Raw genomic sequence first — 26,450 nt, 5'->3', positions numbered from 1 at the left:
TGGAAAAGTTACATTTCCCTTTCTAATGCTTCAAAGGCAATAAGCTAAGACCTTATTCTAGTTAAGTGCTTAGATACTCACTATCCAAGTACCATGTATAAGACTCTTTAGCTCAAAGGATCATATACACAACTAGAGACTTGAGACTATCCTTTTTAACCTAACCCTTTTCATCTTAGACTTGGACATCTTTTCAACATGATGAATTTAGGTCTTAGACCGATTTTGTACTATACTTTGGCTTGAAATTAACATTTCTATTCAACACTCTATTTTTCAATTTATGTGACACTCTCATAAGTTGATTCAACTTAGATGGTAAGTTATTAAACATTCATTTGTAGCATCTATTAACATCAAATTATAGTCTTCCATAGTGGTGGTATTTAGTGCTTGATATTGAGTGTGGTCCTTTTAGAGACACAATCCGTTTGGTCTTTACCAAGGTAGTCCTTACTCCACTTAGAATTGTAACTTCATCAACATATTATAGGTTTATTTTCATAACTACAAGACTTCCCTCAATTCAATAATGATCAAGAATTTTAGAACTAGGGTGTAATAACTTTTCTTAGAACTCAGTTCTTCATTGGTTGCTATTACATTATGTAAGTTCTTTAAACATGTAGCATCCTTTATTTCAAGAAAAGTCAATTTGGTCATGCATTGTCTGTTCATTTTTTACTTCATTCAATTCATCCAACAAACTTTTATGTGAGGCTTCCCAACTAACTTTTTCAATCTTCATTTTGAGAGATTCATCATACCATTTTATAGAATGAATTAAATGATAATTGTGAAAATTTGGGAACATTATTAATTAATTTACCAACATACAAGGGAAAATATATAGGCTAAAAACAGTGAACTAAATCCCTACAACATTGGGATATTGTTTTGACGAGAAATGGAATAATTTGTATAATGGGATTTGTATATTCAATTGCTCTATTAAAATGGTTACAAAGGAGCTCAATATATATAGCCCATATATGATCTAAATTTGTCTAGAAATGTTTAAGGAAAGTTGACCCTGTAGAGTAGAGGGGTTGTAGTAATCTGATCCCTTCGCTTATGTCTGTAACGTAAGGATTATACAACTCATGTTCACACTCCCCCTCAAGTTGGTGCATAGATGTTGCTAATGCCCAACTTGTCAAGTGAGTTGTGAAAGGCCTTACTACACACCGCCTTAGTGAGGATGTCTACTAGTTGGTCTTCTGACTTGAAAAATGGGAATTGGATTATCTTAGCTTCTAAGTTCTGCTTGATACAATGTTGGTTTACTTCCACATGCTTAGTTCGATCATGTTGGACTGAGTTATGGGCAATATCAATGGTTGCCTTGTTATCACAAAGCAAGTTCATCTCGCAACTGGGATGAAAGCCAATTTTTGTCAACAATCTTCTTAGCCAGAGTAACTCACACAACCCCTTAGCCATTCCTCGAAACTCCGCCTCTGCACTAGATAGTGCTATGACTTTCTGTTTTCTACTTCTCCATGTTACCAGGTTTCCTCCAACAAATCTGAAGTAGCCTGATGTGGATTTCTTGTCGGAGATATTTTTTGCCCAGTCAACGTCAATATACCTCATAATTTCCAGGTGTCCATTCTTTGAGAACATAATTCCCCTTCTTGGGGTTCCCTTAAGATATCTCAAAATTTGAGTCACTGCATTCATATGGTCTTCACTAGGGCAATGCATGAATTGACTCACTACATTGACCATGAAAATGTGAATCTCAATAATGAACTACACCTAGAGGGGGGTGAATAGGTGTTGTAGAACAATTTAAAATTCTTCCAACAAAGATGACCTAACCTTAGACTATCTTTATGTCAAGAATTTTTTTCTTCTAATAACTTTTCAACAAAGCAAAACATCCACAACGTCCACAAGCAATAATGTATGCATCAACACTCTCCCAACAATTTATAAATGCAAAACACATGCAAATGCTTCAACACTCCTCAAAAATAAACCAAAATATAGAGTGAGAGAAAGAGATAATGAACACCAGATTTTTAACGTGGAAAACCTCCGAAGAGATCAAAAACCACGGGCCTATCACCGATTGAAAACTCCACTATGAAGAATAAAAACCGAGTACAAGGTTTTACCTAGCTCAAGCCAACCAATCCTTCCCGGAATACTTGACTAGTTCCTTCATTTTCAGCTTCTCCTTTTAGAGCATACTTGGAGTCCGCACCAAGCTCAATCTCGGCCTCTTCTTGAATCCACACAAGAAGAAAATGGGTTTTTGCACAACCCAAATAGAATGAGAGATTTAGATGTGAATTAAGGAATGAATCAACCCATTTATTACTCAAGAAAATCCATTGAAAACTAGTTTTGAAAACATTAAGAGAAGTGGATTTTCTTTGCAATAAAAAACACCAACTTAGGAAAGCAAAAATGAGAAAATGAAGAACACTTGGAGTGTGGCTGCTCTCCCCACGTTTTCAGCAGTCTCTCTCTACAGAAAATGAGAGAAGATTGGTTTTTAAAGTGTAAAAAGAAACCCTTAATCTAATGGCTGAGATTTGATCAAAAAAACATTAGTTGGATAGATCCACCCCTACACCTGGATAGATCCAGAAACAGAGGAATGAAAGCCTTGCACCAAAAATAATTTTTCCCAACTTTCTAACACATTTAAAGATTAAAAACCAGGTTGATTCACATCCAATCACCACACACTCAGCTACATACCTCGGCCTCTTAGCAAAATCTTAGTCTTCAAAGTCAAGTAGTCCGAATAGGAATAGGAAAGCCGAGTTAAGGGACACTTAGGAATTTTGTCCGGAATTGCCAACCTAACTAAACACTCACAATCTCCCCCTTTGGAAATTCTGGGACAAAACCCTTTACAACACGAATGAGTACAAGTAAGTAAGCCCCACCCAACTCTCATACAAGGCCCCTCACTCACTCAAAACCACAACCTAGGTACTACAATACCTGCAAATAAATCTCAAGAAAACCATTAGTAGCACCTGTACATATTCCAAGGCACTTCCACAAGATTTGAATAAATTAACACATAGATATCCACATACATCCACATATATCCACAAAGATCATTTGCCTAAAGATAGTCAATATGCATTCATGAGTCAAAATAACCATGTCCAATATCCACAAATACAAAACAATATGATCATGATCAACATATCAAATATCCAAAGCACAAAACACAATGTCATGATCAACTACATGTCAAGTGTAAAATGTCTCCCCCTTTTTGTCCCAGAATGAGACAAAGAGTTGTCCAAAATAAGCCATGTACATAAGTAGACTAAAATTAACATGATAAGCAAAGTACACAAGACTAAGAGCTGTCCAAAAAATAATAACTAGCTGCTACTTGGCTAAGAGAGATGCTTATGGACAAGATCTTCAAGAGCATGCAGCTGATCCATGTTACAAAGCATTTGTCCATCAATTAGAGAGAAGCCTCTCTCCATATAAGACTGGAGTTGAGAAATCTGCTCAGACAATAAGGTGGATTGAGCAGAAATCTTTTCATCCAAAGCATCAAACCTAGCACAAAGTTGAGCTAGGACATTGGAATCTACATCTGAATCAGCATCACTTTCACCAAATTTTCTCTTGGCTCTACTATGGCACACCTTCTTCTTAAAACCAAGAGCACCTTTAATCTGTGCTTGACGTCGATTCCAAGAAGAGGTATCAATGGGACCCATTGGCACAAGAAAAGGAGAATTTACAGGAAATACAACTCCAGCCCTTTGGCAGATTTGTGTGATTAAAATGCCAAAGGGAAGAACCTCCTTCTTAGACACTGTAGGATCACCTCGAAAAATCATCTCATCTAAAATGCAAGATGCTAGATTGATGGGTTCCCGATGAAGGATACGAGACAAGAGAATGCAACCATTCTTACAAATGTTTGCCCGATGAGAGGAGGGATAAATTGAGAATGATAGAAAAGTAGCTAACACCCAAGCAGGACGAGATAGACTACCAGTGTGCACCCCTGAGCCTAGCTGACCTCGGACCTCTCCCTATAAGTCAATAGACACTCTATCCAACAGGTCAGAGGTGATTTCCAAATCACTCACAGAGGGTGCCTGAACCAACGGGACGCCTAAGACTTCAGCAATTATCTTAGGGGTGACTTTAACAACAACTCCAAAAAGACTTGACTGGAGGTAGGATTGATCCAAGTCATGCTCAATAATGTTTGAATAAAACATTCGGACAATAGGAGCACAAGCAGACCCAGTGAAGTTTGCTAAAGGAAGCCATCCTAGTTCTACAAACAGGTCCAGAATTGGTGTGTCGAGAAAAGATTCTAAATGAAGTTGTCTCTCAAGAACAAGAGACCTTTAACGATAAACCTTAGTGTACTGGTCTCTACACAATTTTGCCGGGAAAGCATTGAAGGGAATCCCATCAATGGAAGTTTTTGCAGGAGCCTTGGGGATACTAGGAGGCTGGATAGAAGGAATGATGGGTAAATTTTCATCTCGAGCACCTTTTGAGGTTCTAGAGGATGACCCTTTAACAGGGGCTTTACTCTTACGACCTTTTGGAGGCATATTTCCCAAATAATCCACTCAAATAGCCTATTGTGAGAAAATCTCACACAAAAACTAACCAACAACACAATGGAAGAAAAACCAACCTGTACACACGAGAAAAGCTGTGACGACCAGGGCTACCAGATCAGCAATCCTTTGACGGGGAAGATATCAGATCAGTGATACCACAAGAAAAGCTGGAACGAATGTCGACTACCGAAAGTGGAAATGCAGGTCGGCGACAAACAGGTGACAAACAGAGAAGAAAAAAAATGAGACGAGACGAGCTAACAGTACATCGAAACGCCGGCAGCAGACAGAAATGAGAATGAGAGTTGTGCACGGGGAAGATTTCCGGTGACAACGGCCAGATCGAACCAAACGACGGCGAATAGTAGAGACGAAGGGTTCTTCTCTGGAACGAAAAGTCGAAAACCCTAGGGCTTGGAAAGAATGAGACGAGTAACCAGATTTTGGGGTTTTTGACATTTCAAATTTTTTTTTTTTAAAACTTTTAATTACCAAAATGCCCCTCATCCATTTAGCCCATGAGTGTAACATATGGGGACACAATTGGAAATTTTCACACAAAATAAAGAAAAATGTTTAGGGATTTTGAGGTTTTTTATTTTATTTTATTTTATTTTTTTTAATATATAAAAAATGACAAAAATACCCCTGATTCATTAAACAAAGGAGTTGAACCAGATGAGGGCAAAAATGGAATTTGACACAAATGCATAAGTGGTATCGATCTTGGTGGATCGATCTACACTTCGTTCAAGAGCTCTCGGTGAAGGAACAAGATTGTGCAACTGCAGGAAACTTTTCACAAAAAAATTTCTAAGTGTTGGAGTCAAGTGGTATCGATCTTGGTGGATCGATCCACACATCGTTCAAGGGCTCTCGGTCAAAGACTGTGCACACAGTGGATCGATCCACACATTCAGCAGATCGATCGACACCCTACTGAAAAATGACTTAGGCAAAAATTTACAACAAAAACACAAGAAACCAACAAGCTTTCCAAACATTGAAAATTTAATTCACCATAGCTAAGATTCAATAGGATGACATACTTATCTTTCAATCAATGAGTTAGAATTGATTCATATTGAACAAGAATGCTACCAAGAGCTTAACTTTAGACAAAATTAATAACATAAAGATTGAAGAACCTTCCAAATTTATTAAATGAATAGGTAAAAAACAAATGATTATCAACATTCTAACAAGTATGTTTAAGCTCAAGGAAGACTTACTCATGACGCCATAAAATAGTGAGTATGTTAATTTCTTTCCACTTATAAACCTATATCCACCCATAAAGAAAAAATCATTTTCAAGACACACTTCCTTCTAGAGAAATTCAAGATAATATTCCAAGAAGTCAATTTGCACCTCTCTTGGCCGGATTTCTGTTTAACACGGCTTATTCACATCCCAAAAAAAATTCATACAACATTTGTTTTTCACATTGAGCATTGAAATGATTTCACAAACATGAGCTTCACTCTTAGGATCATTTTTTTTTTTTTTAATTTTAAATTTGAGGATCACTAAGGTGGCCTTTACAACATAACAACATAAGGGATGTCCCACTCTTGCAATGAAGGCTTTTTAACTCTTGAAACATTTCCAAGAAGCCATAACCATTCTGGGAAACTTAATATTTTTCTTTTCTTCCTTTTTTTTTTTTTTTTTTTTAATTTCAAAGAGAGGGCAAACAATCAAGGAAGAATAATCTTAAACACTCAAGGATATTCTAGATGACTTTACTCACTTTTTAATGCTCATTAGATAAACATAAGTTTGCATTTAGACTATAAAGAACATTACTCACAATTTATGTAGTCACAAGGTTCAACCATGAGCTGTTACTCACTTAAAAGAAATGAAGCTAACCTTTTGAGGTTTATCTAATCAAATCAAAATAGCAAGGATTCAATATCATGTTTACCAATCAAGCCATGGAGATAAAAACATCTGAAGCTTTCAAGATCATTAAGAGTCAATTTAACTCTTAACAAAAGTGTAAGCATGTCACTCTCATGAACTCAACAAATGTTGAAATTTATGAAAAATGAAGAAAGGATTGAATCAAAACAACAGGACATCAACTTGATTAAAGTTAGGAACATAGGAAGACAACTAGGACTCAAGGATATGCAAGAAGGTGTCCTAGACAAGTCCTAGAGAAAGTCAATTGATTGTGCATAAACCTATGGACTTTCTAAGTGATTCAAACCTAGACACATCCAAAGGTTTAGTAAGAATATCAACAATTTGACCCTCAGTTGGAACATATTCCAATGACACCACTTTGTCTTCAACTAAGTCACGAATGAAGTGATGTCTAATGTCAATGTGTTTTGTTCTAGAGTGCAGAACAGGGTTTTGGAGATGTTGATTGCACTAGTATTGTCACAAAACACTATCATGGTTCCTTGATCAATCCATAGTCTCTCAACATTTGCTTGATCCAAAAGCTGGGAACAATAACTACCGGCAGCAATGTATTCGCTTCAGCTGTGGAAAGCGAAACAGAGTTTTGCTTCTTACTCATCCAAGCAACCAAACAATTTCCAATATAGAAACAACCACCTGAAGTGCTTTTCCTATCATCCACATTTCCAGCCCAATCGGCATCAGTGTAGCAAGCTACATCAGAATGAGTGTCAAATGGATACCAAAGACCCAGCTCTAAAGTACCAGCAATGTACCTAATGATACGCTTAAGAGTTATGAGATGAGATTCCTTAGGACATGCCTGATACCTAGCACACACTCCAACACTAAAAGCTATGTCCGGTCTACTAGCAGTGCGGTACAAGAGACTACCAATCATGCTCCTATACAATGTTTCCTCTACCCCTTTCCCGGATTCATCCTTACTTAGCTTTAGGTTGGTAGGCATTGGTGTCCTAAAATGTTTAGTTGACTCAAGCCCAAACTTTTTGACAAGTTCCCTTGCATACTTGGATTGGGATAGGAAAATCCCATCCTTGAGTTGTTTCACTTGGAAACCAAGAAAATAGGTCAATTCTCCTACCATGCTCATCTCAAACTCACTTTTCATCTCTTTGGCAAATCTAAAGCGCACTCACTGGAGGTAGAGCCAAACACAATGTCATCCACATAGATTTGTGCTACAAGAACACTTCATCATTTCTTCTAATGAACAATGTTCGATCAGCTCCCCTCTCATGAATCCTTTCTTAAGAAGATAGGATGTGAGTCTTTCATGCCAAGCTCTAGGAGCTTGCTTTAAACCATAGAGAGCTTTTCTAAGTCTATAGACATGATTTGGATACCTAGGGTCTTGAAACCCTTTAGGTTGCTCCACATACACTTCTTCATTAAGGATCCCATTTAGAAAGGCACTCTTAACATCCATTTGAAACAATTTAAATTCCATACACAAGCTACAGCTAAGAGTATTCGAATGGATTCAAGTCTTGCAACTGGAGCAAAGGTTTCATCAAAATCAATTCCCTCAATTTGCTTGAACCCTTGAGCAACTAACCTAGCTTTATTTCTCACAATCACACATTTTCATCCATCTTATTTTGAAAATCCATTTTGTTCTAATGACATTCACATCTTTTCGTCTAGGCACTAAGAACCAAACATCATTTCTAGAAAATTGATTTAGCTCTTCATGAAGAGCATCTACCCAAGCTTCATCATTCAAGGCTTCTTCAACATTTTTTGGTTCAATTTGGGAGTATAGCAAACATAACTTACCTCATTTAGCTTGGATTGTCTCCTTGTTACATCCTATCCTCATAGTTCCCAATCACATTGCTCAAAGGATGGTTCTTAGGTACCCTTGACTTATTTTTCTTTGATGGCTCAATTCTCCCCTATCTCTTTCTTTCCTTGCTCATCTTTCTTTTCTTCATCTTCAGATTTTTCTTCAATCACTTCAATATCTTTTGACACATCAATTCTATCATCATCACACTCTCTTGACCTTGATCCTATATCATCCACAATCACATTGATTGATTCCACCATACATTTTGAACTCAAAATGTATACTCTATATGCCCGACTTTTGGAGGAATATCTTAAGAATATCCCTTCTTCACTCTTGGATTCAAACTTTCCAAGATTTTCATGATCTTTCAAGACATAGCATCTACTTCCAAACACCCTAAAGTACTTCACACTGGGTTTTTTACCTCTCCACAGCTCATACAAGTCTTCCTAGTATGAGGACGCATGTGAGTTCTATTGGAAGTATAACAAGTGGTGTTGATGGCTTCAGCCCAAAAATGTGTAGGGAGTTCATGCTGATTTAGCATTGTTCGGGCCATTTCTTGAAGGAACGATTTTTTCTCTCACTACCCATTTTGTTGAGGTGTTCTAGGAGCGGAAAACTCATGTTTGATTCCTAGAGAATGACAAAATTCAAAAAATTTGAATTGTCAAATTCTCTCCCCCTATCACTCCTAATTCTTTCAATGAGATGCCCTTTTTCATTTTGAATTTTCAAACCAATGTCCTTGAAATTTATGAATGCCTCACTCTTATCTCTTAGGATGCAACCCATGCATACCTAGAATAGTCATCAACTATCACCAAAATGTATTTCTTGCCCCTAAACTCTCAGTTCTCATTGTTCCATGAGGTCCACATGTAAGAGTTCTAAAGTTTAGAGGTCAAAATTTCATCAACTCTCTTATGTGTACTCCTTGTTTGTTTTCCCTTTTGACAGGACCACAAATAGGATTAGAGGGTTTTCCAAGCTTAGGAATCCCTTTGATGACTTCATTATTTGCAACCTTCATCAAGTCACGGTAGTTTAAATGACCCAACCTACGGTGCCACAAATCAATTGATTCAATTTTTAACTACCACACACAGAGAAGAAGCAAAAGAGGTAGAAGAATTTTGACAAACAGCATAGCATTATCAGAAGTTCTCAACCAATCATCACACAATTTCCATTCAAATCAAACACTTTACAGAAATTTTTTGAAAATTGAACATTGAACTTCTTGTCACATATTTGACTAATGCTAATCAAGTTAGCTTTCAATCCTTCCACATACAAAACCTCTTCAAGTTAGGAATCCCGGGAGCACAAATTGTGCCTTTCCCTTTCACACTAGCAACATTGCCATCACCAAAAGTCACATTTTCTCCATCAAATTCAGTGAAAATAGTGAAGAATGATCTATTACCTGTCATATGACGTGAACAACCACTATCAAAATACCATGAGTGTAACTCACTAGCTCTAAGTGCAGTGTGAACAACAAGGCAATTAAGCTCACTCTTTTTCACCCATATTTGTTTTACATTTGTGACTTTGGTCATTCCATTTGAAGTGCTTCCTTGGAAGCCACTATAATGAGGGACATTTGAATCTCTCTTGAACACTCTCTTGCCTCCTTGTAACAACCTATTTCTCAAAGTGAATGATTCATTCATTAGGTTGGTCAACTTTCTTTGGAAACTCTCAAACATCCTAGCATAACATCTATCAATGGTGTGTCCCATTTTAGTGCAATGAGTGCAATGAAGTTTCAGTTTTGGAGGAATTTTCTTAGGGACCACTTCTTCACAAGACTTGACAAAAATTGTTTTACCACTGCTTGGAGTGGTAGCTTCATCAACAAAACCTAAGCCTCTTTTATCAAATGATTTCCTCCCTAAATTGATCAAATCACTAAGTCTTTTAGAGCTAGGATGTGACTCTTCTTTCCTAAGACTCAACTCATTCTTAAACACTTGATTTTCACTCTTCAATTCATCACACATTTTCTTCATGTCAAAGTGTTCGCCCTCAAGAAAGGCAATCTTATCTAGCAAAGATTTTTTCTCTCCCTTTAGAGTTTTAATCTCATTGATTAAACTCCTTTTAGAAGTCTTCCACTCAACTTGTTCCTGTTTGAGACTTAAGCACTCCTTGTACAAAGTCTCATATGCAGAGTCAAAACTCATCTCATCACCATTTGAGTCACTTGACTCACAAGACTCACTAAGTACCTCCTTTTTTGAGTGGTTCATCAATGACACTTGCCATAAAGGCTGTGAAATTAGTGCATTCCTCACTGGCATTGGATTCTTTTTCACTAGATTGACATGATTCTGAGTCACTCCAAGTGACTTGCATGGCTTTCTTTCCTTTTTTCTTTGAGGGACATTCTGTAGCATAGTGTCCCTTTCCTCCACACTTGAAGCATTCAACCTCAAGACCCTTTTTGACACTCTTGTCTTTCTTTTTGTCTTTTACATTTGATTTTCCCATTGAATTATTCCATTTTTTAGCATCTTCCTTGGACTTCTTCTTATATTTCCTGAACTTCATGTATTTTTTGAATTTTCTAGCAAATCTAGCAACCTCTCCATCCGACATTTTCTCATTACCCTCACCTTCGAAACCTAAGGACTCCTCTTTAATGGCATTCAAGGCAATGCCCTTTGATTTCCTAGGTGATCCAAGAGTCATTTTAAAGGTTTGGAGTGAACCCACAAGTTCATCCACTTTCAAGGAATCCACATCCCTGGACTCTTCAATGGCAGTGACTTTTGCTCTAAATCTCTCCGGAAGAGATCTTAGAATTTTTCTAACCACTTTGGAATTAGGGATGGGCTTACCTAGATTAAAACTAGAATTCACAATGTCCATCAGTTTTGCATAGAACTCTCCAAAGTTCTCATGATCCTCCATCCTAATTGTCTCAAACCTAGAGGTTAACATTTGAAGTTTGGACACTTTCACAGCATTAGTGCCTTCATGAGTCACTTGGAGGATATCCCAAGCCTCCTTAGCCGAAGTACATGTGGCTATCCTACGGAATTCATCCGTGCTAATGGCATTAAAGATAGAATACATGGCTCTAGCATTGTTCTCACTAGCTTCATTATCACCTCTATCCCATTCCAACTTAGGCTTGATAACATTAGTTGGTCTTCCTTCTCTATCCAACACCTTAGGTGGAGACCAACCAAATTCAATGGCATTCCAAACTTTTTCACTTTGCATTTTGAGAAAATATTGCATTCTCACTTTCCAATGAGAATAATTTTCGCCGGTTAAAAATGGTGGTCTCCCAATGGAAGCTCCCTCTTGATGAGGTTCCATGATTGAGATTCAAGGACCGAAAATGATTTTTTCTTTTAAAAACCCGCTCTGATACCAATTGAAAATGTGAATCTCAATAATGAACTACACTTAGAGGGGGGTGAATAGGTGTTGTAGAACAATTTAAATTCTCCCAACAAAGATGACCTAACCTTAGACTATCTTTATGTCAAGAATTTTTTTCTTCTAATAACTTTTCAACAAAGCAAAACATCCACAACGTCCACAAGCAATAATGTATGCATCAACACTCTCCCAACAATTTATAAATGCAAAACACATGCAAATGCTTCAACACTCCTCAAAAATAAACCAAAATATAGAGTGAGAGAAAAAGATAATGAACACCAGATTTTTAACGTGGAAAACCTCCGAAGAGATCAAAAACCACGGGCCTATCACCGATTGAAAACTCCACTATGAAGAATAAAAACTGAGTACAAGGTTTTACCTAGCTCAAGCCAACCAATCCTTCCCGAAATACTTGACTAGTTCCTTCATTTTCAGCTTCTCCTTTTAGAGCATACTTGGAGTCCGCACCAAGCTCAATCTCGGCCTTTTCTTGAATCCACACAAGAAGAAAATGGGTTTTTGCACAACCCAAATAGAATGAGAGATTTAGATTTGAATTAAGGAATGAATCAACCCATTTATTGCTCAAGAAAATCCATTGAAAACTAGTTTTGAAAACATTAAGAGAAGTGGATTTTCTTTGCAATCAAAAACACCAACTTAGGAAAGCAAAAATGAGAAAATGAAGAACACTTGGAGTGTGGCTGCTCTCCCCACGTTTTCAGCAGTCTCTCTCTACAGAAAATGAGAGAAGATTGGTTTTTAAAGTGTAAAAAGAAACCCTTAATCTAATGGTTGAGATTTGATAAAAAAAACATTAGTTGGATAGATCCACCCCTACACCTGGATAGATCCAGAAATAGAGGAATGAAAGCCTTGCACCAAAAACAATTTTTCCCAACTTTCTAACACATTTAAAGATTAAAAACCGGGTTGATTCACATCCAATCACCACACACTCAGCTACATACCTCGGCCTCTTAGCAAAATCTTAGTCTTCAAAGTCAAGTAGTCCGAATAGGAATAAGAAAGCCGAGTTAAGGGAGACTTAGGAATTTTGTCCGGAATTGCCAACCTAACTAAACACTCACAGACCACATAGGCAATATTAGGCCGGGTATGTGAAATATAAATTAGTTTTCCAACCAATCTCTGATATCTACCTTTATCAGTGGGGATCTGGTCAGGGTATTCTCCAAGCCTGTGTTTCTGTTGTATTGGAACATCTGCTGATTTATAGTCTAGCAATCCAACTTTTGATAATAGATCGAGGGTATACTTTTGTTGGGAAAGAAATATGCCTTGTTTAGATTGAACCACCTCAATTCCTAGAAAATATTTGAACCCACCTAAACTCTTCATTTCAAACTCTGCTGCCAACTGTTTTTGAAGTTTCGTAACTTGGTATAATTTCTTGTGATGATCATATCATCTACATACACTATTAGTGTTGTTACCTTGCCTTGTTGATGCTTTAGAAATGGAGTGTGATTAGAATTGCTCTGTAAAAACCCATACTTTCTCATTGCTAGGCTGAGGAGTCCAAACCAAGCTCGTGGAGATTGTTTCATGCCGAACAGGGTGCGCTGCAATTTACACACCGTCTTGCTAAACGTTTCAATGGACTCAGGGGGTATTCATATAAATTTCTTTCTCGAGGTCACCGTGGAGGAATGCATTCTTTACATCAAATTGGAGTAGCGACCAATCAAGGTTTGCTGCAAGGGATAAAAGGACTCTTACAATGTTCAACTTGGCTACAGGCGAAAAGGTCTCCATATAGTCAACTCCATAAGTTTACGTATATCCTTTCGCTACAAGTCTTGCTTTGTAGCGCTCAATCAACCCATCTGCCTTGTATTTGATAGAGAATACCCATTTGCACCCCACTGTCTTGTGGCCTTTTGGTTAAGGGATAAGAATCCACATCTTGTTTTTCAACAATGCTTCCATTTATTCCTTCATTGTTTGGTCCCACTTAGGATCCTATAGAGCCTTCTCTAAGCTTGTAGGAATGTGATGCACTGATAATTCATTAGAAAAGCTCTTTAAAGGTTTTGAGAGCTTCTCTGTTGAGACGTAATTGGGAATCGGGTACTTTGATTTATGTGTCTTAATATCCAGAGAGTAGCATTCTGGTGGTTTGCCACAATTGTGCCTAGGAGGTAATTGATAACCATCGTCAGTTAAATATTTTGTGACAAGAGGAAAACTTACCTTAGGAATCTCTTCAGGAATATTCTCAGAAGTTGGGTCATGAGGTACTGTAGAATGAGGGGGTGTCTTAGCGATTGGAGTTAGTGTCTCAGTAGTTGGCGTTGGTGGCTTTGTAGTCTGTTCCATACCTATGGTAGTTGGTGGCTCTGTAGTCAGTGGGATGTCCTTGAACCAATTCAACTCTTCATCGTGTGTCTTCCCCTGAAGAGAAGAATTGGATGGATGATAGAACATCTTGGACTCAAGGAAGGTGACATCCATAGTAACATAGAGCCACCTGTTTGTTGGATCATAGCACCAGTAACCTTTCTGATTGGTGGCATAGCCTAGAACGAGACAACGACGAGCATAAGGGTTGAGTTTGGTGCGTTGGTTGTGGTGAAGATGAACATAGACAACGCATCCAAAGGTTCGGGGAAGAAGTGTCATAGTCGGAAGTATTGATATACTCGCGGCTAAGTCCTGTAGAGGTGTTTTGAAACCCAGAATCTGAGATGGCATTCGATTGATGAGATGCACAACAGTTGTAACCGCATCAGGCCAGTGAGAACTAGGTATATGTGTACTTAATAGGAGGGCACGTGTGGTCTCGAGAATATGGCTATTCTTACGTTCTACTACACTATTTTGCTTTGGAGTATGAGGACATGAGGTCTGATGTATCAACCCATGCTGGTGGAAGTACTCCTGGAATTGTCGATTCATGTATTCATCGCCATTATCAAAGCGAAGGACTCTGAGTTTAGTAGAAAATTGGGTTTGAATCATTGTGTGAAAGAAGCAAAAGGCAGTAAAAACCTCATCTTTGTTTTTCAATAGGTAGAGTTGTGTCACTCAAGTGCAATCATCACTAAAAAAAAAAAAAATCAACGATAACTCGATAGAGTAGATTTTGAGGATAGTTCCCACACATTAGAATGAATTAAGCTAAAAGGAACATCTCTCTTATTCTTATGTAAAGGATAAATTGCCCGATGACTTTTTGCCAAAATACATGTTTCACATTGAAAATTTGAGATAGAGAATTCAGAAAGCAAACTAGGTAGTAAATGCTTCAAATATCCAAATGATGGATAGCTGAGTCGTCGATGCTAAAGCTGAATTTGTTCTATTCTGGAATCACCCAACCGTCCCACATGATGTGGCTGTCCCATATTGAAGTCGTCCATATTGTAAAGCCCCCCCTTCTTAGTACCATGCCCAATAATTTTTTTCGTGAGAATATCCTGGATAAGGCAAAAATCAGGGTACATTAGTGCTGTAAAATTTAAGTCCTTAGTAAGTTGATTGATAGAAAACAATTTATGAGATAGGGATGGCACAAATAATGTATTGGAGAGTGATAGCATCACAGTTCCAGCCCCTTGTACCGATGAAATAGTGCCATTAGCATTCCCAATGCTAGTTCGCTTAGGAACGGTATGCTGACAAAAGTCCTGTGCATCAAATGTCATATGATCCATGGCTCCGGAATCCAAGATCCATAAGTTGCACTCACTCCTAGTAGATCCATGAGATGCTATACTTGGCGTGTTGCTGATATAATCAGTAGGAATTGGAGACAATTTGGGTTCTACTGCTGCTATTATCGTTTTACCAATACCGGGCTTAATCATTTACGTGATTTCAGATGTTTTGTTTATTATCTTTGAACTCATGAATCACCTTTGTGGGTCAAATTATATCATGCAACGGGGTTTCTCCTCTTTACTGTGTCTTTTGGCTCAGTGAAGGGACTGTTGATTTGTTGGAAGAAGAGAGATTGATGTTGGAACTATCAAATTAGTAGCAAAGAAGAGCAATAATGGGAAAAAGAGTAGGGAGTTGTTGGTTTGCAGTGGAATCCAAGTCTTTTTGAAATTTCTGTTGATATGTTTGGGAAGAAACTAAAGGGGATCATTATGGAAAGAAGCAGAGGATTCACTTCGTGGATAAGGTTTGGAACTTCCAGCTTGTGTTGGCTGTTGAAGGGGGTGAAGGCTAACTGTAGGGAGGAGTTTGGGCAGAGATTCGTCAAAAGCTAGGAGGATGGAGGTAAGAGGTTCAAACTAGAATGTCGAGCAAATGAGGTTGGCAGATTTTTATTGTGTTCAGTGGTAGACTTGCCAAGAGACATTGTTTAGTGTTCCCAGAAGGAAAAGGTTACTTGGAAGGTTGGGCTTTGTTGGATGAAAAACTTCGCTCACTTGGAATATCGACATGTGATGAGCCCAGGGAAGTTTCTGAATCTTCTAAGACTGAGAGCAGATATGGGGATTCGAAGAGGAAGAAAGAAAAATCCTACATTGATGCGGTGAATATAAGAGGAGTTTCAAGCGTGAGAAGGCTAGGGGAAGCAACATGGCTACAATTTGGAGAAGAAGAAGTGTCAAGAAGAAAGGAGTTGCTGGACCGATGCCTTGTTGGGAGATGGGGAGAAACTTTGGTTTCAGTTCCACACCTGTGTGATCTGGAAAGTTGGGGAAAAAGTCACTGGAAACTCAAAGGAGGAGTAAAGTTTGCGAGAATGGGGGGCCCTTTTATTTTGATTGAGTTTGAGAATAAAACATAGGCAGACAAAGTGTTATTAAGAGGTTTCTGATGTTTTAAGGATTTGGTTTTGCACTTGGAAAGGTGGGACCCAAAAGTGGGTTGTTCTCAAAGTTGTGAACATCTTAAGGAAGTTTGGGTGAGAGTGATGGGATTACCATTGCATCTTAGGAGCCGGGAAGTTTTTAAGAAGATTAGAGACTGCTGTGGGGGCTTCGTTGCAGTGGATGAAAGCACTGTTGTTTTAAAGGAGCTCCAATGTACCAGATTACTAGTGAAGTCGGAGGGGACGGAATGGCCAAGTTCCCTGCAAGTGGTACTCGACACTACTTGTTTTGCTTTTCAACTGTGGTGGGAGGTGCTGCCAAGGGTGACCGAAGTGCTTCCGATGATTAGAAATGGGTTGGGGAAGGAGCAAGAGGCTAGGGAAGAAGAAGGAAGGACTTCACGCGCCGGTAGCATGGTGAAACAGATGCAGCCAAATGGACAGCTTGCAAAGGTGGTTGTGCCCTCTGAAGATAGTGAAAATCTCTATAGGACAGACATGGAGGCTCCTCTTTCTGACTTAATGTCGACAAGAGAGGCAGAGGTAGACAAGACCAAAATATGGTAGTAGTCTGTTTAGGGGATTAATTCAAAAACTGGGTCTGCAGCTAAAGCTAAGGGAATGTTGGTTTGGGATGTGGAGCTGGCAGTGGAGAGGAGACCCATTGTGGAGGGCCTGATTGGAAGCAAAGAAGTTTATGGGCCATCACTCTTAAGCTCAATATCTTTCAGGCTGGAGACAAATCTCCAGAGGAGGCCCATTGAGGAGGGCCATTTAGGTTCCATGGAGGACAGTGGGCTGTCCCAATCAGGCTCATTACCAAACACGCACTTAAAGAGTTGCGTGGAAGTGGGCCGACCCACTCTGGAATCTCATAAAGGCCTAGTTGTGGGACGACCCACTGTCGAAGACTCTTTTGAGCCTAGGGCTTGTGGGGGTTGCTGAGAGGAGACCTGTGGGTGTCCAGACGGGGCTAATTTTGGACTCCAGCAGGTGTCATCTCCTCCGACGCCAAAGACTAAAAATGCTCACCGACAAAGCTTTAATGGAGGAGGCGTCCAGGTACATAGGTTCTCTTTCTCGGCCTCTTTTCTCATTGGGGAAGCAGGTTTTCTCTTCTTCTTCTTCTCTTTCTAGGCGGGATGGGTTGTTTGACGCCACAGAGGGGGGTTTGATTCGTGCCCAATTGGTGTCTCAGCTGATTCGTGTCTAGCTGGTGCTCCTTGATTGAGGGAGTAATCAACAAAATTTATAACCTATTACACCATGAACTAGGGTAGCAAAGACAAAGCTACTATAGCATAGTGGCTCTAGGATCGTTCACTAGGATGAGTTTTCACTTTGCAAATGATATTAATTCAAAGCTGAATTGGTACCTTTTCATTTCAATGTTAGCTTTAAAAGAAAACATAAAGATGTTTGAATGAAAAAAAAGGTTTGGTTTTAAACTAACCAAAAATAGTAACTGATTTTACTTACAAAGAAAAGTGTTTCTTGGAGTTTCAGATCACTAGGCTCAGATTCCTCATACAAAAAGGGAGTTCCGGTCACTTGTTTCTTTTCCTCGCATTAGAGAATTAACATATAGTTCCTTCTCCAACCGGTGTTGTACAGATGCTTCCCATTAATGGGTTCAAACACTAAATCCCTCTCACTGATGCATCTTGCAATGGTTCGTGCCTCTCACTTAGCATTTACCATTCAAGGTGATCTTTAACCTTGGATTACCCGTCAAAAGCTCGCAAGAGATAACTAATGGATGTCTCCTTGGAGTCCAAAAGCTTACCAAGTGTTGGCAATTTTAGAAAATCCTACCTTCAAGTCACCTCTCAGAGGCTCGCAAGGGGTAAACTAGTGAATCTCCATGGACGGAGATCACTTGCCTTACCAAGTGTTAGCCCAGGTGATTTAAAGGCGTTTTAAGTTAACTAAAAACAATAAAAACCATTAACGGGTCACACTTTCTCTTCATTAAAAACTAAAACAACAAAACTTCCAATTTTTCATTCAAAAACTTACCCGGCTTTCTTCACTCCAAGAGACGAAGAGCCTAGCCTCTCATCCTCTGAGGAAAAATCCTCAGAGTTTGATTGGCTAGAAAGAAAAATAATGAGAAAACAAAAATATATAAATGAAAAGCAGAGCAAGTGCTCTGTAAAATATATTCCTTACTATTACAAAAGGTTTTCCCTGAGAACAGGCTCCCCAAGAGATATATATAAAGAAAATTACAAAACAAAATATCTGAGGTTATTCACCCTTTTTCCAAACTTAATAACTAAGGAATCCTATAATTGGTGGGTTACAAGGAGAAAATGGGGATTTAGACATAAAAAATCTGAAGCAAAATATCCAAAAGTGTCGGTCGCAAATATCGGGAAACTTCAGGAGAAATTCCACAGCACTATGCAAAATGGCTGCGAAATCATTTCGCAGCAAAAGGATGATTTCGCTGCCGTGCAAAATTCTTCCTTCAGCTTGGAGTGATTGGCTTCCAATGGATGTAACTCCTTCATTTCAACTCCGAATCGTGCACCGTTTAAAGCATTGGATTGTTGACTTCTTGAGCTTCGAAATGACATAAGCATGCATAAATTGGACTTCAGGAAGTGCTCCAAAAGTGGCTGACATGACTGTCATAAAAAATGCTTCATGACAGATTTCTCTTTACTTCCCTTCCTTGCATTCCGGATTTGCTTATGGCAAAGGACTTCAAAGCTTTGGTTCTTCATGTTTCTGAGCTTTCCATTGCTTTGCCATGGATTCCAAATAACTCTCCTCAATCTCATATTGCTTTGGTGATAAAAAAACTATCAAAACACCAAAACTTAACACAAATTGATTAGAAGTGCTTGCAAAGGTCCTTAATATGTTAATTGGGTTAAAAAGCAATAACTACTACTCAAAAGTGTTTAAAAGAGTTAATTACAAGCTATCAAATAGCACTTTTTGAGTAGTAATCAGGGTTGCAGTCGGGGTTGTGGTTCAAAAATAGCTGGAGGAATAGAGTTGGGTCCTCTTAGAATGATATTGGCGGATGGTAGGGAGGTGGAGGTCTTCGGGTTGTCGGGGTTGGCAAACGAGAGGACCGAGGAGGGGACGAAGGTTGTTTTGGATAGGGCTCCTCAAGAGATTATGGAGGAAGGGGACGAAGGGGGTGGGCTGAGTTGGCAGTCGAGTTGTTTGGCTAAGTTTAGCTGATGCCTCGGAATGCCGACGGAGGGCTTTGAATGGGAGATCCTGTTTCTGCTCAGAAGAATGAAAGAAAGGAAAGTCCAGAAGGGGAAGCTGGAAGGTATGTAAATGAGAAAATTGGAATCTTCAAAGTTCGAAAGGGAGTTGAGAAAACTGGAATGGACTATGAATTATCTTGAAAGAGGATTGGGGGGGGGGGGGGGGGGGGGGGGGGGAGACTGCTCTTAAGTTTAAATGAAGATACATTTTCTTTCTTGGTATGTTAGAGGGGCTAATAATTGTGATAAGAGGAAAGTGATCAAGCCTTGACTAAGAAGAATAGGGTGGACCTGGTTTGCTTGCAGGAAACAAAAATCCAGGAGATGTCAAGGGGTCTTATTTGGAGCTTAGGAGTGGGAAGATTTTTAGATTGGGGAACTATGGATTAAAGGGGCTCAACGGGTGGTATAGTGGTGTTCTGGGATAATAGGGTGCTGGATTTGATAGAGTTAGAAAATGGAGAACATTCAATTTCTTGCCATTTTAAAAACTGTGAGGATGGCTTTATGTGGACTTTTACAGGAGTTTATGGTCTGACCATGAGGAGAGACAAGGAATGTTTGTGGAATGAGTTGAGGGCCATCTACGGTCTTTGGAATGGGTCGTGGTGTGTTGTTGGTGATTTTAATGTCATCTTAAGCCCTGAAGAGCACAGTAGAGGAGGGAGCTTGAATTCAGACATGAGAAGATTCTCAAATGTAATAGACGATTTACAACTAAAGGATTTACCCCTGATAGGGGGTCCTTTTACTTGGAGTGGAGGGGTGAATAACTAGTCTTTCTCAAAGATAGATCGATTTTTGGTCAATGAGGAGTGGCATTACCGTTTTAGTGGTTCAAGGCAATGTGTCCTTCCGAGACCAGTGTTTGACCACTTCCCAATTATGTTAGAAGGAGGGGGGTTGAGAAGAGGACCATCTTCCTTCAAATTTGAGAATATGTGGCTCAAAGTGGAGGGGTTTAAGAAGCTGTTGAAGGCTTGGTGGGAGAGGGACAGTTATAATGGTTCTGCAAGCTTTATTCTGGTCGAAAAACTAAAGGTTGTAAAGTCTAAACTGAAGGAGTGGAAAAGAGATGTCTTTGGAAGGGTGGAATATAGGAAGAATTTAGCTTTGGATCAGCTGCAGTTTTAGGATGCAAAGGAGAAGACTAACAGATTGTCCTTGGAAGAGATGGATGCTAGAAGAGAAGCGAAGAAAGAATACAAAAAATGGGTTTTATTAGAAGTGATGACTTGGAGACAAAAATCTAGGAAAGTGTGGCTGAAAGAGGGTGACAGAAATACGAGATTTTTCCACAAGATGGCAAACGCTCACAGAAGAAGAAACAATGTGGACCAAATTAGGATTAATGCTGTTTGGCATTCGGAGGAGAATGAGATTAGCGAAGGAATAGTGAATGCCTTTAGATCTTTGCTATCCAATCCGGAGGACTGGCGCCCTTCTTTATTCGGGCTACAGTGTGAAACATTGCAAAATTTGGATGTTGATGCTTTAGAGGCGCAGTTCACGGAGGAGGAGGTGCATGACGCGCTGTTAGGTTGTAGTGGGGATAAAGCCTTGGGGCCTAATGGCTTCACAATGGCTTTTTGGCAGTTTGCGTGGGACTTTGTGAAGGACAATGTGATGAGTTTCTTTAGGTAGTTCCATGATCACAACAAATTTGTTAAAAGCCTAAACGCAACTTTTCTAGTTTTAATCCCAAAAAAAGTGGGGGCTAAAGATTTGAGGGATTTTAGGCCCATAAGCTTAGTGGGAAGCCTGTACAAGTGGTTGGCTAAGGTTTTAGCCAATAGACTTAAAAAAGTGGTTGGAAAGGTGGTTTCTAAGGCTTAAGGGGCCTTTGTGGAGGGTAGGCAAATTCTAGATGCAGTGCTAATAGCTAATGAAGCCATTGACTCGATTATGAAGAATAATGAGAATGGTTTTATCTGTAAACTTGACATAGAGAAGGCATATGACAATGTGGACAGGTCTTTCCTTCTCACAGTTATGTAGAAAATGGGCTTTGGGGAGAAATGGATAGGGTGGATTAAGTGATGCATATCCACTGCAAGTTTCTCTGTGTTGATTAATGGAACGTCTAAGGGTTTCTTCCAAAGCTCAAAGGGATTGAGGCAAGGTGACCCTCTATCGCCTTATATTTTTGTGATAGCCATGAAGGTTTTTAGCTCATTTCTTAAAAGGGTTGTGGATGGAGGTTTTATGTCGGGTTGTAAAGTGAAGGGTAGGAACGAAGAAAGGGTTCAGATTTTCCACTTGCTGTTTGTTGATGACACCTTGGTGTTTTGCCAAGCTTCTCAAGACCAGCTGACTTACCTAAGCTGGTTGCTTATGTGGTTTGAGGCCGTATCAGGATTGAGAATTAACTTGGAGAAGAGTGAACTCATTCCAGTAGGGAAGATAGAGAATATTGATGATCTTGCCTTGGACTTTGGTTGTAGAGTGGGTAGTCTCCCGTCCACTTATCTAGGCCTCCCCTTGGGTGCTTCGTTTAAGACAGTATCAGTGTGGGATGGAGTGGAAGAACGGTTTAGTAAAAGATTGGCCAGGTGGAAGGGACAATACTTATCAAAAGGAGGGAGAGCAACTCTAATCCGAAGCACTTAGTCGAATCTCCCTATTTACTTTATGTCCTTGCTGAAGTTACCAAGTTTAGTTAGACGAAGACTAGAGCAAATCCAAAGGGACTTCCTTTGGGGTGGTGGCAACTTGGAGCAAAAACCACACTTAGTAAGATGGAAGGTGGTGTGCTTAAATAAAAAGAAAGGGGGATTGGGGGTTAAATGTCTTTTCATTCTTAATAAGGCTCTCCTTTCCAAATGGAATTGGCGATTCGCAAATAAGAGAGATGCTTTGTGGAATCAAGTGATTAGAAGAAAGTATGGGGAAGATAGAGGGGGTTGGAGCTCTCAGGAAGTGAAAGAGGCACATGGTGTGGGGCTTTGGAAAGGAATTTGGGAGTTGGTGGGCGCTTGAATCTCTTTTAGAGTTGGCAATGGGAGGAGGGTGAGCTTTTGGAGGGATAGATGGTGTGGGGACTCCATCTTGTGTGAGTCTTTTCCTTCTTTCTTTGCCTTGTCTACTAAAAAGGAAACTTGGGTGGCCGATGTTTGGGATCCCTTGGCAGAGGGGGGTTGGGGGGGTTGGAGCCCCTGCTTTTCAAGAGCTCTAAATGATTGGGAGGTGGAGGAGGCGGAAAGATTTTTGGAGCATCTTCATGGGAAGAGAGTGCTTGGAGATGTAGAGGATATGGTGGTTTGGACAGAAACAAAGAGCGAAAAATTTTCGGCAAAGTCTCTCTGCCTTGCTCTAGAAGCGGACTGCCCTGTTTTATTTCCTTCTAGTTGTATTTGGAATGGGTGGGTACAACCCAAAATCAGTTTCTTTGCGTGGGAGGCAACATGGGGTAAAGCCTTAACCCTAGACCTTGTTCAGAAAAGAGGATGGTCCTTGGCAAATAGATGCTTTATGTGTCTTGAGAATGAAGAGACCATAGATCATTTGCTTCTTCACTGTTCAAAAACAACGACCTTATGGGAGTTACTCTTTACCTTGGTTGGGGCATCTTGGGTGTTGCTCTCCTCAGTTAGAGAGGCTCTTCTTAGTTGGCATGGTTCATTTGTGGGCAAAAAGTGCAAGAAGGTGTGGAAAGCTGCTCCTCTTCATATATTTTGGACGGTGTGGAAGACGAGAAATAGCTTGGCATTTAAGGATGACGAGCTGTCAATCCAAAGATTGGAATATTCCTTTCTTTTCTCTCTTTGGTTTGAGGCTAAATTGTTTATAGTTGAACGCCCTATAGCTAGAGTTAATTTTATTGATTGTTTGGGATCCTCTTAAGGTTGTTTTGGGCTAGATGACTTTTTGGGCCTCTTTATTTTTCTTTAGCCTTTTTGGTGGTGGGTGTTTAGGTTTGTATAACTTGCATAGTTTTGTATTCCTTGAGTCATTTTTTTGGCGTCTCTTTTTAATGAATTATCTTTACCTATCAAAAAAAAAAAATTACGTTTTTTTTTTAGCTTGGAGCTCATTCCACCAGTCTGGGTATCCATGGAGCTTAAAGCAAGAGTCCTGTGTGTGTTTGGAATTTCTACAATGGGAGCACTTTAAGCCTTCTATCCATTGCTTTGAATTTGGGCTAGTGGGATTAGATTTATTGAGTATGAGAACTCCTTTGCTAGATGGGTTGGGGCCTGTTTTCAGCCCCTTGGAAGTCACCCCAGCTCCCATCCTTTCATCGAAACCATTCTCCATCACTGTCTGTCTCACCATTTCCCATCAGACAGACGTGTAAGCTTGCTTAATTGTCGGAAATGGTTGCATCTGTAGCATGGTGCTCCTGCCTTGGTCAAGTCGATCATCAAGGCCGTGAGGAACACATAGACCCTCTCCTCCTAGAGAATTGCGGTGTACCGTTGCACATCCTTAGGGCATTCCATGGGGTTTGGTCGTAAAAAATCTATTTCCCTCCACAAGCCTTGCAGCTCGTTATAAAATTTCTCCAAAGATCCACCATTTCGTCGTAACATACTCACCCGTCGCTAGAACTCATACACTTGAGCAGTGTTAATCTCGTCGAAGAAAAAAACAATGATGGCGTCCCAAACTTCTTTCACAGTGGGATACCGGATGAACGTGCTAACAAGGGATGAATCCATGGTGTTGATGAGCCAGCTTTTGATGACGCTGTTTTTCGGTTCTCCATCATCGGAATAATGGATCAGTTGGAGTAGGTTGGGATAAATCACCATTAATGTAACCTAATCTGTCTCTCCTAGAGATAAACATCTCCACAACTTGGGCCCATAGTGCATAATTTGATCCATTGAGTTTTATGCTGATCAGGGAAGTATCTGTTGCTGCAGTTGGGGTTGGGGCCTTGTTCAGCACGTTGGCCATTTTCATGGTGAGTTATGCTAAAATAGAGGTTGTCGTTGGTGGAGACCCTCCTGTCTGGGAGTCTGATTCAGGGATTTTTCTAGGTCGTTGTTAGGTTGTTGGTGTTGGGTAGAATCAAGGAATTGATACCAAAGAGCAGAAACAAACCTGCTCTGATACCATGTTGACAAGAAAGGGAATAATTCGTATAATGAGATCTGTATATTCAATTGCTCTATTAAAATGGTTACAAAGGAGCTCATTATATATAGCCCATATATGATCTAGAAATGTCTAAAGAAAGTTGACCCTGTAGAGTAGATGGATTGTAGTAATCTGATCCATTCGCTTATGCCTGTAATGTAGGGATTATAAAACTCATGTTGACATATTGATCCCTAGAAAAGATAGGAAACAATCCATATAAATCATGGATAATAGAAAACAATCCTTATAAATAAGGGATAATAGAAAACAATTCCTATAAATTAGGGATAAGGCTAACTAATTAAATCAAATATTTACAACTTTCCTAACTAATTAACAATTCCTATAAATTAGGGATAAAGCTAACTAATTTCAATCATCACAATTCCAGCCTGGCCTAGTCAACTTTGACACTCCTCCTCAAGCTGGGGGGTGGATATCATCCATTCCCAACTTGCCAACGATGGTTTAAATGAATGAGCCGCTTAATCCTTTGGTTAGCACATTAGTAACTTTATTGCTAGTAGATACAAACAACATGCAGATTAGTCCACTATGTAACTTCTATTTTATGAAATGTCTGTCAGCTTTGATTTGTTTGGTTAGATCATGTTGCATAGGATTATGTGCAATGTTGATTGCTGACTTGTTATCACAATAAAGTTTTATAGGTCCTTCCCATACAATCTTTCAATCTTCTTAGATGATTTTTAGCCATAGAAGTTCACAAACTCCTAATGCCATTGCCCTGAATTTAACCTCTGCATTTGACCTTGAAACTACATTCTATTTTTTGCTTCTCCAAGTTACAAGGTTTCCACTAAAAAAAGTATAATGGCCTGATGTTGATTGTTTATCATCAATAGATCTTGCATAGTTTGCATCTATGTAGGCTTTTAAAGTCAACTTTTATCCTTTCTTGAATAATATTCCTTTTCCCAAAGTTCCCTTAAGCTACTGGAAAATCCGATGTGTTGCTCGAAGATGGACCTTCTTGGGATTATGCATAAACTGACTTGCCACTTCTATTGTATATGCTATGTCTGATTTTGTATGTGAGAGATAAATCAATCTACCAACTAGTCTTTGATAGGACTCCTTATCTAACACTGTGTCTTCAACAACTTCACAAAGTTTGTGATTTTGCTCAATAGGAGTTTTTATTGGTTTACACCCAAGTTTTCTTGTCTCACTTTGCAAATCTAGGACATGCTTTTGTTGAGATATAAAAATCTCATGCTAAGAGTGAGCAACTTCAATGGTTAGAAAGTATTTCAACTTGCTAAGTTCCTTTATTTTGAAATTCTTATACTAGACATTTTCTCAAAGCTTCTCTGCCTTCCAAGTCATATGTTACAAGTATATCATCTACATAAACCAACAAGGTAGTAACTCCCCTTGAAGTTGAATGTTTAACAAACAATGTGTGATCACCTTGACTTTGCTTTTATCCCATAGTTTTCATAACTTTGGAAAATCTACCAAACTAAGCTCTAGGGGATTGTTCCAAACCATAAAGTGTCTTTTTCAATTTACTCACCTTGTTAATTTTTGACATAAAACCTGGAGGAACTTCCATGTAGATTTCTTCATCAAGATTGTCATGTAAGAAGGCA

At 39.3% G+C, this 26,450-nt stretch overlaps 2 protein-coding genes across 3 annotated transcripts in view; one reads left to right on the top strand and one right to left on the bottom strand.

Moving 5' to 3' along the window:
* LOC117927073 (disease resistance protein RPS2-like) overlaps positions 1–26,450 on the top strand; it is a 55,651-nt gene that overhangs the window by 9,358 nt on the left and 19,843 nt on the right. The window lies entirely within an intron of this gene.
* On the bottom strand, positions 6,988–7,467 carry LOC117926807 (secreted RxLR effector protein 161-like). Its single transcript, XM_034846095.1, has one exon. It carries the CDS (start codon positions 7,465–7,467, stop codon positions 6,988–6,990), a length of 480 nt encoding a protein of 159 aa, XP_034701986.1.

The sequence above is a fragment of the Vitis riparia genome, chromosome 12, assembly GCF_004353265.1.
Source record: "Vitis riparia cultivar Riparia Gloire de Montpellier isolate 1030 chromosome 12, EGFV_Vit.rip_1.0, whole genome shotgun sequence".
Classification (NCBI taxonomy): domain Eukaryota; kingdom Viridiplantae; phylum Streptophyta; class Magnoliopsida; order Vitales; family Vitaceae; genus Vitis; species Vitis riparia.
This window is presented reverse-complemented; position numbering and strand designations above follow the sequence as displayed.